General features: G+C 42.6%; 1 protein-coding gene across 2 annotated transcripts; it reads left to right on the top strand.

The window, feature by feature from the left end:
* The first annotated feature begins 5,070 nt into the window (after window positions 1–5,070).
* Window positions 5,071–7,521, top strand: adcyap1b (adenylate cyclase activating polypeptide 1b). 2 transcript variants are annotated; one of them, XM_054769290.1, is made up of 5 exons: window positions 5,071–5,360; window positions 5,657–5,761; window positions 6,340–6,474; window positions 6,711–6,815; window positions 7,169–7,521. In XM_054769290.1, the coding sequence occupies exons 2-5, from the start codon at window positions 5,658–5,660 to the stop codon at window positions 7,350–7,352; spliced, it is 528 nt and encodes a 175-aa protein (XP_054625265.1). In that variant the 5' UTR covers window positions 5,071–5,360; window position 5,657; the 3' UTR covers window positions 7,353–7,521. The 2 variants fall into 2 exon arrangements, with proteins under 2 accessions (XP_054625265.1, XP_054625266.1); XM_054769291.1 differs by lacking the exon at window positions 6,711–6,815 and having other exon boundaries at window positions 5,073–5,360.
* Window positions 7,522–18,336: the final 10,815 nt, after the last annotated feature.

The raw sequence follows: 18,336 nt of genomic DNA, 5'->3' as shown, positions 1-18,336 counted from the left end.
GAAGTTCCGGCCAGATAGAGTTGGACTCATCTCAACGCACAGCAAGGGCTCTGGAACCAGTCCTCCCGAGAGGGGCTGGACTTTATTCCACTCATTGCCGGCAGTGAGAAGTGACGGGCAGGAATGGCAATTCTTGTTACGCCCCGGCTTGTGGCCTGTATGTTGGAGTTTAACCCGGTTAACGAGAGGGTAGTTTGCCTCCGCTTTCAGTTAGTGCTTATGCGCCAAACAGCAGTTCAGAATACCCGCTCGTTTTGGAGTGCCTACAGAGGAAGTACTGGAGAGTGCTCCCTCGGGGGATTTCCTTGTTCTTCTGGGGGACTGCAGTGCTCACATTGGCAGCGTCAATGAGACCTGGAGAGGCGTGAATGGGAGGAACGACTGGACACTCAGGTGAAGAGAGTGGCGGAGCTGTCAACCGATCACCACCTGGTGGTGACTTGGCTCTGATGGTGGGAGAGAATGCCGGTCAGACCTGGCAGGCCCAAACCCATTGTGAGGGTCTGCTGGGAACATCATGCAGAGTCCCCTGTCAGAAGGCGTTTCACCTCTGGGAGAGCTTCGAGCATGTTCCAAGGGAGTTGGTGGACATTGAGTCCGAATGGGCGATGTTCCGTGCCTCCATTGGCAAGGCGGCTGATCGGAGCTGTGGCCGTAAGGTGGTCGGTGCCTGTCATGGCGCTAATTCCAGAACCCGTTGGTGGACACTAGTGGTGAGGGATGCAGTCAAGCTGAAGAAGGAGTGCTATCGGGCCTTTTTGGCCCATGACAGTCCAGAGACAGCTGACAGGTACCGCCAGGCCATGCAGGCTGCGGCTCTGGCGGTCCCCAAGGCAAGAACTCTTCTTACATGAGAAGAGTTCAGAGAAGCCATGGAGAACGACTTCCGGACAGCTTGAAGAGATTCTGGACCACCAACCACCATCTCAGGATGGGGAAGCGGTGCACAATCAACACCGTGTATGGTAGGGGTGGTGTCCTGCTAAACTCGACTCGAGTTGTTGTGGACTCGTGGAAGGAATACTTCGAAGACCTCCTCAATCCCACCGACACATCTTCCAATGAGGAAGCAGTGCCTGGACCCTCCACCGTGGGCTCTCCTATCACTGGGACTGAGCTTGTCGTGGTTGTCAAAAAGCTCCTCGGTGGCAGGGCCCCGGGGGTGGACGAGACTCTGCAGCATCGTGTGGACATCCCCTGGAACTGTGGACCAAATCTACACTGTTGGTAGCGTCCTTGAGGGTGCATGGGAGTTTGCCCAACCAGTTCACATGTGTTCTGTGGACTTGGAGAAAACATTCTCCATTCAAAATGTCATCAGTTATTAGGATTATATCCTTCATCAGTTATTAGGATTATACTGTATATTTATTGTTTATGATTGTTATATAATTTATTTACAGCGACTGCAAACTTTGACTCCTATTTGACTACACTGCCTCAGCATTTTCTCATGTATTTTGGCAAGGAGTATATTTAAAGGAGTGAATTAATGTACTGTGAATTAGTGTAGCGTAATTGATGTGAAATGGATGGGGTAGGATTGAATAAGGTTTGCTTCTTCCTACTCCGTTTGAACATGTGGAATTGTGAATTGTGTCATATGACGCATTATAATGTAACTTGTATGCATGTTCCAAAGTAATTAAACCAGAATCAGAATTCTGTGAGTAGTACTCTGGGAATATGGGGTACCGGCCCACCTAATTCAGGCTATTCATTGCCTGTATGACCGTGTCAGAGTTTGGCTTGCATTGCCCGCAATAAGTCAGACCTGTTTCGAGAGAGGATTGGACTCCGCCATTGCTGCCCTTTGTCACCAATTCTGTTCATTATGGACAGAATTTCTAGGAACAGCCAGGACATTGAGGAGCTCTGGTTTGGTGGCTGCAGGATTGGGTCTCTGCTTTTTGGAGACGATGTGGCCTTGCTGGCTTCATCGAGCGGTGACCTGCAACTCTCACTGGATTGGTTCGCAGCTGAGTGTGATCAATCAGCACCTCCAAGTCCGAGTCCATGATTCTCGCTGGAAAAGGGTGGAGTGCCATCTCCGGGTCGGCGATGAGATCCTCAAGCCAAGTTGAGGAATTTAAGTACCTCGGGTACCACGAGTGAGGGAAGGATGGAATGCGAGCTCGACAGGCGAATTGACTGGCATCTGCAATGATGTGGGCTCTGCATTGGTCCGTTGCGGTCAAGAGGGAGCTGAGCCGAAAGGCAAACCTCTCAATTTAGTGGTCAATCTACGTTCCTACCCTCACCTATGGTCATGACCTTTGGGTAGTGACCGAAAGGTATAGATCGCGGGTACAAACGGCAGAAATGAGTTTTCTCTGTAGGGTGGCAGGGCTCTCCCTTAGAGATAAGGTGAGAAGCACTGTCACCTGGGAGAAACTCTGAGTAGAACCGCTGCTCCTCCGCATTGAGAGGAGCCAGATGAGGTGGCTGGGGCATCTGGTCAGGATGCCTCCCGGACGCCTCCCTGGGGAGGTGTTCAGGGCACGTCCGACCGGTAGGAGGCCTTGTGGAAGACCCAGGACACATTGGAGATACTATGTCTCTCAACTGGCCTGGGAACGCCTCGGAATCCGCCGGGAGGAGCTGGCCGGGTAGAGGGAAGTCTGTGCTTCCCTGCTTAGGCTGCTGCCCCCGCGACCTGACCTCAGATAAGCTTAGCGGTAGAAGATGGATGGATGCAATCTACTGTATATATTGAATATGGACACATATATCTATCTCTCCATAAGTCAAAGTCCGTACACTAATGTTAACCTCAATTTGCATGCGCTACAATTGCAATAATTCTCCAATCAGGTACTCTGGTACAAAATTAACACAATAAATCAATAATACTGACAAGATGTGCTTTTGTTTATCTGCCATTTCCTTCTATTTCGAAACATATGCACAGCTACAATATCCAAATGGTCATGTTCAAAAGATACTAAAATGGGGTAAAACTATCTTAAACATGATATTTTGTTATAAATATGACATATATAATAAAAAGGAAAAAAGGCCATAGATTGCATTAAAAGTGAAACATTAAATTAAGCTGAATTTCTCAAACCAGGTACTATGGCGCAACAACAATGGGCGCAATAAAGCCATTATACTTGCTAAATTGGATCCATCCAGCCGCCATCACTTTCTGTTCCACATGGTGGCGCCATGTCCTCATTCCACGCGCGCTTGCGGTCATGTTTCCTCAACTCCCCTTCAGGAATCATGCATCCCAGCAAACCAGTTGTGAGGGGATGGGGGTGGCGATAAAGGGGTGTGGATATCAGGCTGCTCTGCTACTGACTGCTCCATTCGTCATATTGCGTCAGAGTCGACACAGCCGTGATGACTTGAAGAGGCTGGCCTGCTCTGCAAAGTGAGCTTATTTGAGTCCCAGGTGTGATTCAGTGAGGCATCATGTATGGATTCTGGACAGTTATTGTATGCATGGCCTTGTTTTTTTATTTGCTGCAGTCGCGTCAAGCAGCCCGTTTGGATGATTCACACAACTTGAAGGAGTTTATTTTAAAGCCACTCTGCGTCACTCGACCGCACCAATCCGATTACTTGGCAGATAGTGTGATGGCTTGATTGATGAATGGTTGCCGCATCCCTCCTTCAAGCCCCCCACACCTTGGGCCTCATCACTATTAGATGAGGCATCTGCAAGGGGGCAATTATTGGAAAAGATTAGGAAAAAGTGACCGTAAATTTAATGAAATAAGAGCGAAACGACTCCCAGGAGAGGCCTTTGGTTTTGGGTGCAGGCTTTTAGTCCCTCACACAAGCATGGACGCAATTCCCATTGTTATGGCGCTTAATTGGACTTACTGGTGATAATGATGACGTGTGTGGTTATTGACTGGAACATGAAACATAACATAATAATTTTTATGGATGAGTGATTGCACAATTTTGTTTGTACCTCTCTATAAATGACAGTAAAGTTCCTACGTTCCTTCCTTAACCATCGATGCAACGTTGGGGGACCAAACGTGTACTGTACTGCTTCATGGACTGTTTTAATTCTCATTTATGATAATGGTAATGTTTTAACTTATAACCAATGTAACTTACAAGTTACATTGGAATACATCACAGGTCACATGTCACAGTTCTACATGTACAAAAAGGAGAAGTAAGACGCAAAGCTTTCCTCCATTTTCTATGATGCTTGTCCTCATTAAGGTCATGGGTGAGTTGGAGCCTATCCCAGCTGACTTCAGGCAAGTGGCAGCGTACACCCTGAACTGGTCATAAACTTTCATTCACTCTAAAAGCAACAACGCATCAACTTGCTAAAGCGTCTGAGAAGGACCATTTTGGGATGGAAGGGTAAAAAGTGCAACTTAAAGCGGCCTCAAGGTCCATGTCGCCTGGATTTGTAAATATCACCATTCTGTAAAAATCTATGATCTTCTCTAAGGAGAGATTTGCATATACACTACATGATGCCTACACTCTACCCATGGGACTCATTTTGTCCCATTGACTCCCATTACATGCACATACTGTACCTGTATTTTATGACATACATACATTACAGTTATATACTATAGTTTCCCCACAAAAATCTACTAAATGTATGTCTTTGTCTTCAAAATAAAGGGAAAGCATAAAACCTAAGCCGTTTTCTAGCGTTCTTGAGATGGAGCCAATCCCAGCTGACATCAGGCAGACAGATCGTAAATTTTCATTTGCTCCAAAAATCCAAATATTATTAATTATTGACCAAGTCAAGAGAGGGACCATTTTGAGACCTCGGGGTAAAAAGTGTAATTTAAAGGGTTGGCCTGGGTAAAAAAAATAAAAATAATAAGTGAATGTGCTCACTATGTACTCTGTAAAAAGAAGTTTGCAAGAAAACTTCCAGAGGCTGTGTTGCGGGGTGGGTGGGGGTCTGACGAATGCAATGCATGAGGAAGCAACTCTAGTATTATATTCCAGGAGGAAGGCTTGATGACGTCCATGGCATCCTTAACGTGAGTTATCGGAGGGAGGGAGGAGGAGGGGGAGGAGATGAGGAAGGCGACAGGCTTGGCCATACTTAAAGATAAAATCCAAGGCGTTCAGGGCAAAAAAAAGTTTGGAGCAGGAGCGCAAAGATATGTAGAAGAGGAGGCGCGGCTTTCTATAAAAAAATTCTTCTTGGACACAGCACAGCGATTCATTGTGCATTTGTTTGTGTGGAAGAAGGGGGGAAAGCGCTTACGGGGGGGCCATTAAAGGAGGCAGGAGACAAGTGCCGTGAGGAAGATCTCGCTCACTCACTCACTCGCTCACCCACTCGAGCACCAGGCAAGGCGAGCCGCGCCCGGATCACATCCCAGCAGCACCCTCCGCTCCCCGGCTTAGAGGTAGGTGCTTTGCCGCTCTCCTGTACGGATCCTCGAGAACAAACCAAGAAACTTCATAAAATTAAATAAAATAAAATAAAATTAAATGGTCAGAGTATTCACCAATGGAAGGAAGTTCCTATCTTTTTCTGCATGCCAAAGTGTATTTTGAATAGAATTTAAGAATAGTTATGACTAAAAACAACCTTTTTATTATTATTTATAATAATTTGACGATTATGAAAGCTAAAAGTGTTCATTACTGACCTTATTATTAACAATAAATATCAATTGTGCTTGTTTTGCTCCCATGACAGCATGGCCAGTTCGAGTAAAGCCACTTTAATCTTGCTCATCTACGGGATCTTAATGCACTACAGCGTCTTCTGCACACCTCTCGGACTAAGTTACCCCAAAATTAGGTATGCATCTTTATGTTCTTTTTTTTGCACTCTATATCATAATTTTTTGGCACTTTTAATTTATGCATTAGAATGTGCAGTAAGAGTGGATTTTAAGAGGCGGAATCCTCATTTTGGGAGGATGGCGCAAAAATAACACAATGTTGACATCTCAGTGGCTAATTTGGTGGTGTGGTGGGGGAGAAACGGCAGTGGAAAGAAATTGCGTGGAGGTATCTGTCCAGTGAGAACCCCCCCCCCCCTTCCCTTATTAAAAAATGAAAGTGCAATGGATAACCCTGGGGGGAAGGAGAAGGGGGGGGAAAGGAGGAGGAGGAGCAGACTGCGTCACCAAGGAGAGAGGAGAGGAAGCGAATAGGAGCTTAAGATGTATTTCTTTTTTATTTCTTCCTGTGACTTTTTGGGGCGTGGTTCTTTTATATATGAATTGTTTAAATCATTTTTGCCGGTATATATCTTAAAAAGTCACATTTTTATCGTTAAATTCCCTTAAATGTATTTCATCATTTGAAATAATACGCCTCAGCTTTGCTGAAGTTTTTTGTGTGAAAGAATATAAAATCTTTTGTCTTGTGCAGGCTGGACAACGACGCCTTCGACGAGGACGGTAATTCTTTAGGCGACTTGGGCTTCGATGGCGACCACATTGCATTACGCAGCGCGGCGTCCTTGAACGACGACGGCTACGCTCTCTACTACCCCTCCGAGAAGAGGTACGCCAAAATGCATTTATATTTTTCATACACATATAAACATATGCTGCCTGCTCCCTTTCATGTTACTCGTTTCACACCCAGAGGAAAAAGAGCCCGAAATGTGCATTCTTGAAATGAAATCTACATTTTAAGTTGGCCATGTGTGTCCGCACCTCTTATTATTTGTTTTTTTTTGTGTGTGTTTTATTTTACGCCACTGATGATGTATGTGTTTTGGCGTTCTATCACCTCAGAGCAGAAAGGCATGCTGAGGAGGAATTAGATAGAGCCTTGAGGGAGATCCTGGGTCAGTTAACAACGAGACATTATCTGCATTCTCTGATGACAATTCATGCAGGGTAAGGGAATCTCTTGTTCAGTTCAGGCTGCTGCATCCACCTGTCTGTCTCATTATTCTTTTTTTTCTTCATTTATGCTCTTAAAAAGTCATTTGTGCGTCCACATTGTCCTAAAGGGGAGTCTTTTTTTACATACTTAAATATTTACCTGTAATTAATCCATACATTGATTTTTTTCTTACCCAAGTAAAAAAAAAAAAACATGCGTCAGAATACAAAATGGCCTATAAATGAATTATTTATACGGATTAAATCACAGAATAAGAATAAAAAAAAGGCCAGGGAATGCATTATTAAAGCAGTTTTTTTTCTTGCAGTTTAAATTTGATGATATTTCTCCGTATTTTCTGCAGTGAGGATAGCAGCATGGATGAAGAAGCAGAGCCCCTATCCAAGAGACATTCAGACGGGATATTCACCGACAGCTACAGCCGCTACAGGAAGCAGATGGCCGTGCAGAAGTACCTGGCAGCGGTTCTGGGACGAAGGTACAGACAGAGAGTTCGGAGTAAAGGACGCCGCCTCGCATATTTGTAGTGCTGCCACCAGGCTGTGTACAGTATATTGTTATTATTATGATTGTTATTATCATTACGATGATGATTCCCCCATCATTCAGATATAGCTGACAACCAGTGGATTGCGCCTGTGTTCTTTCAACATGTATTTATGTATGAAGCCATTAAAATGAATATTTTATTAATAATATGGTTTTCCCCCCCTTCCTTTTTTGTACAAAAGGCACTTGATGATGATGATAACGCACAGTCATGATGGACCAACATTTGATTTGTTTCAAGATGTTAAAAAAAACGTTAAAAAAACCAAAAAAAACCATAAGTGTGCAACTTCGACGTTATGCGCTTGAGAACAACAAAATATATATATCGTAAAAAAGTCATCATATGCAGAAAAATAAATAGATTAAAAAAGACAATCAAAGTATTGAATGTTACACTTATTTTTGTAAGCTATTTTTTTAAGTGTTGTTGACAAAAAAAAGGCCCAAAGAAGCGGTGAGCATGCTACATATTTTATGTACGTATGTGTGTGTAGATGAGATGACGTCCACCTGTGTCCTCTAATCATGTTGCTGCACCCTGCAGGGCTTGGCTCTCACATGGGCCTCCTCTGCACTGCTGCTTCATTAAAAAAGATCACCCATGGCTTTTATTTGCCTCCAATGCAACGCTGCTGCTGCTTGCACACATTGTGTGGGCAAGGTGCCAGACGTGTGTCGCTATTGTTGACTTACAAGTGTTTTTTTTAAACTAGTAAATGTACCTTGTGGACGCTAACTGTGCTTACAAGCTGCATGCTGCTGTGTTGATGTTGCAAGATTAAGGGACGAGGCATTTTATGTCTGTATGTCTAAGATGATGCTTATAGGGAAGGGGTTACAAAAGATAGACGACTTGCTTGAGCAAATGCAGCTTTATGCCATCTTGCAAGATTAAGGGAAGAGACATTTGATTTGTCTTGATAGTTAGGTTGATTTTGGGGGTAGCTGCTTGGACACAGAGAAGGGGTTACATAAGAGAAAATACGTGCTCCCGTCGCGCAAAAGCAGCTTTTCTGCCTGAAAACCGTGCAGCGAGGCTTCCATCCTCTACAGTGTGAATGTCTTGAGTGCATGAGGTGTTTATCGTGTATCGGACTTGAATGTGATGTGTTGATGGCGGAGGTGGCTTCTGGCTTTGATGTAAAACAAAAAAAAAAAGAAAGAAAAAAAGAAATCGCCACAAGTGACAGATGGCAATTTTAGTGGCCCTCCAATGCTGCAAGTCCATTAGCTTACATTGAAAGTTCTGTTGGCCCAAGAGTGCTAGAATTAGGCCTTCTTTTTATCCAAGCATGATCAATGACTCATTCAGTTAAATATATATATATATATATATATATATATATATATATATATATAGTAGAATGTATATGCCAACAGAGCAGGCAATGTGTGTATGTGTGCGTGTGTGTGCATGATTATGAGATGTTCAGTGTCTGTGACAGTTGTGCACAATGGCTAGTGTTTGTTGATAATATAAAAATGTGATATATTTTTTGCTCTATATTAAATCACAATATGATCATCATTTCTATGTGCATCACTATATAGAAAAAAAAACCGAGAGGGTGTGCAGGGGTTGTAAGACAAAAATGTCTGTTGTTCTGAAAAAGCGCCAAACGCCTTACTTGACATCATTGTTGGATTTAATCTTATGTGTTTGCAAAGTGAACCTTAGTACAAGTGACATCCACCACAGGCGGAGGAGGATCTTACATTTGCTCAATGTTAATGGAAAAAAAAAAAGTGTTGTAAGATTTGTATGAATAAATTTTTGTAAACAACATTTCTCAATCAATGTCTAATCTTTGCAGTAAATAACAAGTAGTGTGTGTGTGTGTGTATATACAGTATGTGTGTGTGGTTCAGTTTGTTTCAGACATGCTTAAAAAAAGCTGCATTCAAGCACATCACACGTTTGCATAACATGTCTGAAAAGGAGCAGGAAGAAGCCAAGTTGATTTAATTTTGATCCATGACTCAGCAGTTCCTGATAGTCTATTCACTTCCTGTGTCCAACATGTGCTTTGTAAGAGAAAGAGCAGCACACACACATGAAGACATGTTGGGATGACGCTCTGAAACACAATACCTGAAAAGCAGCCAAGTATACTGGAGCCTGCTGCCATCCTGCCTTGGCCTTGGTGCTGCAGCAGAGCCCCGTGGGAGAGCAGGAAGGGTGTGGCAAAGTGTTTGTGATCCCAGCCTCATCAACCGACTGTGTGTGTGCGCGCATGTGTGTGTGTGCAGCAGAGCTCAACTAACCCAATCAGAGAAATGTTGCGTGGCAACGGTGCACAAAGGAGACATGCTCATGTGTACGCACGTGTCGAGCATCAACATGTTTCCACACCAAGAGGACTCTTCGGAGGTCTGCTCGCGTCTTCCGACCTGAGCGTTCCACACGTGACCTCTGACCTGGGAGGATGCAGCAGCAGCAGCAACAGGTGGAAAATGTGATCTAAGGGACATTCAAGAAAATTAGCTTTGTTTACCCCCTTGAAGATACTGACTGGAGTGTGAGAGGGTGACAGATTGTCCACTGTCAAGGTTTGTGCTTTCTGTGTGATGTATGGCATGTTTACCTCCTTTATTTATTGCCCACCACCGCCCACCTCCTTCCTTTCTCTTCTTGTAAGGCCACGCACATGTTGTGCATGGGCCCACTTAACGCCAAAAGTCCGTCGCGTTTGGTGGGTACTGGGTACACTCTACTGGAAGAGGCGTGCGATGTAGCCCAGTCATACAACGACGCCAATGCGGTCGCCCTTCACAAGTTCTTAACAATAACCAATATTTTTCATCACAGAAATAAACAGCATGTTTATTTAGGCAATGTAGGCTTCCTTATTTAGAAACGGAATATTTTTGCATAAACCTGTTTACAACCTTCTAAATAGAATTTTTAACATTATTAGGCATGAAATAACACCCCTGTAGTCACCTCTACAGTTGTATTACCCAATATAGTAGACATAATAAGAGAAAATAAGCCATTTACGACCCAAATAAGACTCCTGCTGGTGTGTGATGCTTTAAATGTGCTCCGGTACTAAAGGAGCTGAGTGGGGGGCAGACCTGAAGTGACGTCCGGGGTTCAGAGTTGAGTTTAATCTTGGCCTGGGTTATTTCTGCAACAGTAGTCGTGTTTTTATTAGGGATTATTGTGCCTGTTGTGAGATCATTCAAACCTACAATAAAAGCCATCGTTCCGACAGTAACATTACTGACACCTAGTGACCAATGTAGAATACTACATATCGACGCGTTTGAATGTGTCTTCTGAATGTGGTATATTTGTATTTTAGTACAGTTAACTATTTTTATGCTTGAAAATGCTTTATTTAGGCAAAAAAAATTACATTCGCTGAAATGTGCTTATGGTTTGACTAACAATAGGCCGTATTCAACCACAAAACAGCATGATTAATTCATATATTTTTGAAAAACGTGATAGAGTAAAGCTGCGAAATTCAAAGCGCAAAGAGCAAAACGCTTTGAATTTAAATTGGATTGCAATAATCCCTTGCAATCCAATTCAAATTCAAAGCGCTTTGCAAATACAAATACAAATACAAACCCACGGCACGCTCACTCACGCTTACTGTTATTTAAGTCATGCGATCGCTCCTCTCGCAGGTAATTAATAACAACAGAAGTAATCAGAATGACCAGAAATAAGACTGGAAATATTGTGGATTGCAGCATATTTACAGATTTATGCTTTTTCGACGCTTTTTCTCTCCATTAGCAGGCCAAACACATCTCATTCCCCCTAATTGAGTAAAAATGTATAAATATGTCATAAAAAGCATAAAATGTACAGCATAATAATATAGCATACGTAGATTTAAGATGGCGGTGCTAGTGCTGCTACAGCCACACAGGGCGTGGCTGCAGAACAAATTTTGCTTTATTCAATATTGAGGTACTTCTTGCCACTTTATGTTGTATATTTTTAATGTGAGATTTCCAGCTCATCTTATCATCTATTTTGACCCCGATAAATGTATTTTCTTTCAACCTGCCAATGTCCACACCATCAATTTGTATTCGCTTGTAAGTATCCTTTCTGCTGTTATCAAATAGCATTATTTTAGTTTTACTTAGGTTTAGGGATAACGTGTTTTTATCAAACCATCTTTTTAGTGTAGTCAATTCATTTTTTTATTAGCTCGTGTGTGCTTTCTCCAGAATAAAATGCAGGAGTAACGTCTGCAAATAATACTAGCTTTAGATATTGTTGGGTTTAATGAAATCCATACAGTCCTGGTCATGATTATTGGCAACCAAGAAATGTAAGTAAATCTTGTAGAATATCTTCTGAAAAAATGAATCTATTGAAACAGCTTTTGGGCTGTAGACAACTCATGTTTGATACAGAACAGCAAATGATAAAACAACAATTTAAAAAAAAACAACAGGAGAAAAAAATTGAAAAAACGAAAGATTGCTGTGACACAGGTATTGGCACCTTTTAAATCAGTGTGGGAAAAAAATCAATTTGACTCGCTGGAATCGGAAAATTAAAACCACCTGTGTTAAACTGTCAGCGCCCACATGACATGAATTAGGCAATTAATTATGACCTAATTGTTTTAAAAAGCCACATATTTTTTGTTTGTTGGTCACAATGGTGATGAGAAAGGAACTGTCTGAAGACATCAGAAGTGATATTATTAGAAAACACAGGACCTCTGAAGGATACAAGGCCATCTCCAAGGACCTTGGTATCCCTGTTTCAACAGTGTGTCATGTTATTAAGAAGTTTTCCAAGCAGGGAACTGTCAAGAACCTCCCTGGATGTGGCGGGAAGAGGAAAATCAATGAGAGAAGTCTTCGAAGGTTGGTGCGAACTGTGGAAAAAACACCACATAAAACACCCAAAGACCAGCAAGCTGACCTGGAACAATCTGGGCTAATGGTTTCAACTCGCACGATACGCCTCGCTCTAAACCAAGCAGGACTCTATGGGCGAAGAAAACACCAGCTGAGAAGCGCAAGAAGCTTCTAGATGGCTAGAAGACACGTTTGGAGGCCGTCATCGCTGCCAAAGGGTGTGCAACTAAATATTAAGGAGGGGTGCCTTTATTACTATCCATGTCATTGTTTAGGTTTCCTCTTTGAAATTGGAACATGTAACTTCAAATATTATTTTTTGTTGTTAAATACTTTGGAAATCCATTCATAAAACTGATGATATTAATTTGGTATTGTACATTGTCATTTATTTCTGAAGATATGGTACAGGTTGTGCAAAAAAAATCAAAGGGTGCCAATAAGGGTGACCAGGACTGTAAATACCGCAGCTGTGCACTTTCTGCGGTCTATGGCGTTAGTCATTTTCTTAGTCATTTCGATTTGAAAAATTTATTTGGGGGGAAAAGTTATAATATTATTGAAATAAGGTCGTACTATTATGGTTATAAATTCATAATTAGGAAAAGGAAGGAAATTTCCAAGAAGAAAGTTGGAATAGTTGGAATTGGAAGTTGTCATTTTTGAAAAAATAGGTTGGGGCGAAAAGCTACAGTATAATATCATGAGAATTAAAGTCATAATGTTACAAGAAGAAAATGTATGAAGATTATTAGCAAAAATAGCAAAAAAAACAATAAGGAGTGATGTTCATACCACACTTTTTCACCAATATTATAAAGCTGAGATACTGAAATACACCCCTGCTCAAAATTTTAAGACCAGCTGAAATATTGCAAGACGTTACATTTTGCACTGTTGGATTTTAAAGAGGTTCTAAGTACAGCTTTTAAATGCAAAAAGAAGAAATGGGAGCCAGACAAAAAAATGAGTAAGCAATTTACTGCAAACAACCACTAAACTGAAATAGGCTGTTCACTAGCTGATCACAAGTTTAAGACCAGAGCTAAAAAAACCTGAAACCCCCCTGAAATATAAAAAAAAAAGATCAAAAGAGGATTCAGTAATGAGTAGCTGCGCCACTCTTGTTAATCACCTCAAAAATTGGTTGGGTCATGCTTGATGCCAGTGTTTTCAGGAGGCTAGTGGGAATGTTGAAGATGGCTTCACGAAGGGCATCCACTGTCTGGAACTAATGTCCATTTTTGTAAACTTTCCTTGCCATCCATCACCAAATGTTCTCAACTGGATTTAGATCAGGGGAACACATAGGATGGTCCCAAAGAGTGATGTTATTCCTCTGGAAGAAGGGCATTGTGAACTGGAGCATTGTCCTGTTGAAAAAGCCAGTCATTACCACACAGACGAGGGCCTTCAGTCATGAGGGAAGCCCCCTGCAACATCTCCACATCGCCAGTTGCTGTTTGGAGGATTGGAGATTGGTATACTTTGTAGATCCAGACAATAACAAAGGAAAACCCTTTTTTTGTTTAAAAACAACTGCTTCTATTTTATGGAAGAACAGCTGCGAAGATGTCACACTATTTCTGTAATGTTTGGGTAGCCATTATGCAGGGGAAACGCACACCTGATCACCATAAATAACTTCTCAGCTTGCTACTGCGACCAACGCATATTGATGTATTTACGTCTAATTTTAAACTTACATAAATGTGAACAAAGAAATGACCCTGCGGCAGGGATCTCCAACCACTCCCGTATGACCAGTCCTCCATGTAAATATTTACATCAAATTAAAATATTTTGCTCATGCAATGGCATGAGTAACATTTAAAGTGCTCATGACGCCAAAAAAAAACAATTACAAAATAAAAGTACTGATTTAAAACAGCACTTTTGTGTGTTTTCACCACCAGTCTGGACATCATCAACAAGACAATGCTGCCAGGGAAGCTCAAACTCTGGTGCCTCCAATTTGGACTTCTCCCTAGGGTAACGTGGCCACTCACGATCTACGAGTACCAATAACAATGGTGGAAGAGATGGAGCGAAACATAACTTCGTATGTGAAGAAGTGGCTTGGCGTCTCACGCTGTCTGACCAACATCAGCATCTATGGCAAAGGAGTCCTTGAACTACCTATCACGAGCCTTACTGAAGAGTACAAGTGCTCTAAAGTGAGACTACAGATGACATTGAAGGACTCCAGAGATCAGACCGTCAGCAATGCTGCACCACCTCTGTTAACGGGAAGGAAATGGACACCATCCCACGCAGTACAGCACGCGACGTCAGCCCTGAAGCACAATGAAATTGTGGGACATGTGGGACACAGGAAGAGGGGGATTTGGCGTTGCAGTGAATAAACCAACTTAACACAAAGCCTCAGCTTCACAAAGGAGGAAAATGGTAGTAGAGGAGGTGTCCCGATAGGAGGAGGCTGAAAGAAGCGCAAAGGCTGTCTCTCTTGCCAAGCAGGGACAATGGATGAGGTGGAAGGCATGGAGAAGAGAAAACTCACCTGGAGGCAGCTCTGGGAAATGGAACCAAGAAACATCAGCTGCATCATGAGAGCTACATATGATGTGCTCTCATCCCAAAAACACCTTCACCAGTGGTATGGCGAGGACCCAACTTGCACCCTCTGCCCAAATTCTGCGACTCTCAAACACATCTTAACCAGTTGTAGGACCAGCCTCACACAAGGCCTCTACACCTGGAGGCACAATCAGGTCCTCAAGAGTCTGGCAACAGCCCCTGAGAGCAAGAGGGACACCATCAACTCCTTGCCCTTGAGAGCTGCCAATTCCATCTCTGTGCCAGCATTTGTTTGAGAGGGACAGAAACAGCCTAACCACCCAACTACCAAACCAGAAACTGGACAGCTAGCCATGGCTCGGGATTGGAAGGTGCTAGTTGATATTGAGAAGCAACTAATCTTTCCCCCAGAGATTGCAACCACCACCCTCAGGCCAGAGTTGACGCTATGGCCCCCTTCACTAAAGGTGGTCTACATCATAGAGCTCATGGTCCCATGGGAGGATTCCACCGAAGAGGCCTACGAACGAAAGAAACTGCGCTACACAGATCTGGCAGCAGATGCACAACGAGGATGGAAGGCCAAGGTCTATCCAGCTAAAGTAGGATGCAGAGGTTTTGTGGCTTCCTCTACCATCACGCTTATGAAAGACTTTGGCTATCTTGACAGGCTCTGCGACAGCCAATAAGATCAGTCCCTGAAGCGGCCAAAAGAAGCAGCCAGTGGCTATGGATCAAGTGCAATGACCCTTGCTGGGCTCAAAGCAGAGGGGGGCAGACACCTGGGATGCCAGGTGTTGCTGAGGAGCTCTCTGGAGGTGTCATGGGCTTGTCATGGGCCTATCAGTGGGCCTATCATCGAAACACCAATGAAGGAGGGTACCCAACTGACAACCCTAAAGAAGTTTTAAATGGCACTCCCTTCCTTCCTGCCCTTACTCAAGGGTGGGGCGTGGGGGAAGGGAGGAGGCTGAGCGATGACCCGGTTAGCGTGGCCGTTTTTTTCTATCCCAGGTCGGGATCTTACTGCCTAGCTCATCTCCCTCCACTTTCCAGGCACTACTTTACTCATGATTGGGCATGGGACAGGCTCAGCCTTGATCACCCTGTAGTTGGCTACCTTTGATGAGGGTGTCTCGTGTTGAAACACCCGCTGATTCAAACGTACACTACTGATGATGAGTCCCAAAATTTTCATCCTTCCCATGGCTTAGATAAGGATAAAGTTCCTACGCTACTCTCAACATCCACGCCTCATGTGATTACCATCCATTGGCACAAAGGACTTTTTGAACCAAACTCAAACACATGCAGCCATGAACTCACAGCAAAGTCAAGAAAGTGACATATTCAAAACAATATCACAATAACTACATTCACTGATATTGTGTTGTGGTAGCTATGATATAACACACACAAACAATGGCCACATGTATGTTTTTTTGACTGCCAGAAAGTGACACTGACAGCTGTATGCACACAGTGAGCAGCATATTTAGCCCTGGAATGAAAAGCCGATACAATTATTCTAAGATTTGTAGAACAGATCTAGAAAAACAAATATGTATTCACTTACTGTAACTGACAGGTCGAACGCAAAATAGGCTAGAAAGACAAGTGACAGCAATCCATGTTTTGCTAGCAATTCACGTAGAGTACACTTACGGATGACAAACACAGCCACGAACGCACGCAAAGGATGTACGGGACATCCGGTTCATCATTTAAACGCATTTTGCTTTGTTTTCCTCTTGTAAAACTATAATAATTATAGTAATTGTTAGAATTATTCTCTATAAAATAAAAAAAATTCAAATCCAAAGGCCAAACATGACAATAACTTGCTAGCTAACTGAGCTAGCAAGCCTGTTGCTGTGTGTGGAGCACGTCTTTATCGCGTCGGCATCATTATCAGCAGAAAAGCCAATACCGATATGAACCAACATATCACATTTTTATGTCAATACGGACAATCCTTAATTTATGGGAGTCGGATTAATTGGATCTACATTATTTCTTAAGGAAAAATTGCCTCGGTTATCGACTGACTTTTTGGAACCAATTAATGACACCAACCAAGGTTCCACTGTACAGTGATCCCTCGTTTATCGCGATCAATTGGTTCCAGACCCAAACGTGATCAGTGAATTTTTGGAAAGTTGGATTCCTTAATTATAAAGGGAATATTTTTGTAGTTAGGGCATAGAGAATCTGTTTACAACCTTCTAAATATGGTTTTTAACATTACTAGAGCCCTCTAGACATGAAATAACACCCCTATAGTCACCTTTACAATCCTATTTACCAATTTAGTAGACATAATAATAGAACATAATCCATTTAAGACATAAATAAGACTGGTGCTTGTGTGGCTTGTGAATGCGTTCCAGCAGCTTAAAAACTTGATAACATGCCAAGAAAAGCTTGTTTCAGCTGAGATATGACTCAAAACAAGTCCCTTTGACTTACTGTAACAAGATTTTCTATTGTCTAAAAGCAAGTTCTTAATGTCTCACTGAAAAATCACTCTTTAGGTGACTTTGTCTTGCATTCAGTGCGATGCGATATTTTGACTAGAAATTAGAAAAATATACTTGGTAAGATTTTTCTTGCGGTGTATGCTTGAAAATGAGCAAGAAGGTTTTTATCAAAACCATTGAGACCAGAGACGGTCAGGCAGAAGACACACAAAAGAAAAACCTCTAAAATTGTAAAATGACTTGAATGTATTTTCCTTTGTTGTTAAGGTGACTAATAATAAGCCGTATTCAACCACAAAACAGCATGATTTATTAATTCATATATTTAAAAATAACATGATAGTGTGACGCCGCGAAATTCGAAGCACCCCCAAGCAGATGTGTTGCTTCGCTGTAACATTGCCAACTAGTGGCCCAGCATGCACATGACAGCGTGTTTAATCCTTACTAAGTGGTTTTGTAAACCTTCCCTCCTTTCCCTGACCAAAAAACATTAAGTCGTGTGGAAGCATGGCGTCATCAATAAACTGAGCGATCGGTTGATATTCACGGCAGGTAGAAATGCAGACAAACTCTTTGTGCAGCATTTGGCGTCATGAGACGGCCAGCCCTGAGCCAATTTGTAAATGATGTACGTTAATGCCCGAGTTAATAAAAGCGAGCTCCGCCTTCCTTTTGCTCCTCTCTGCCACACGCCACTCTACATTTACATTAGTGTCCGCAAGCTGTTTCAGCCATTGATCATAATTGCTCAGCATCCTAAGCGATGGAGCGGGGATTTGAGAGGCTTCTCTAAAGAGTTTGCTTATGAAGCATCTCAATTATGTGGAAGGTGTAGCTGGCCATGGCGAGGAGGAGGGAGATGTCGTGTTCGTGGAGGGAATGGGGAGGCAGCCACACCCAGCCTTCTTTGTTCAGTGTGTCTGATGACAACAATCTTGTGTGTGTGTGTGCGTGTTTAACTCATTTATGACTTAGATGGCTCATCAACCATGCTGCATTCACTTACTGAGTCACTACACCCCCCACAACCTCAACCTCATTCGGAAAAAAAATGGTGGACTTAAACACTTAAACGAGACAAAGACAAGACAAAAACAAA

The sequence above is a fragment of the Dunckerocampus dactyliophorus genome, chromosome 2, assembly GCF_027744805.1.
Source record: "Dunckerocampus dactyliophorus isolate RoL2022-P2 chromosome 2, RoL_Ddac_1.1, whole genome shotgun sequence".
Taxonomy (NCBI): domain Eukaryota; kingdom Metazoa; phylum Chordata; class Actinopteri; order Syngnathiformes; family Syngnathidae; genus Dunckerocampus; species Dunckerocampus dactyliophorus.
Note: the sequence above shows the minus strand (reverse complement) of the source record. Positions and strands in the feature narration are given on the sequence as shown.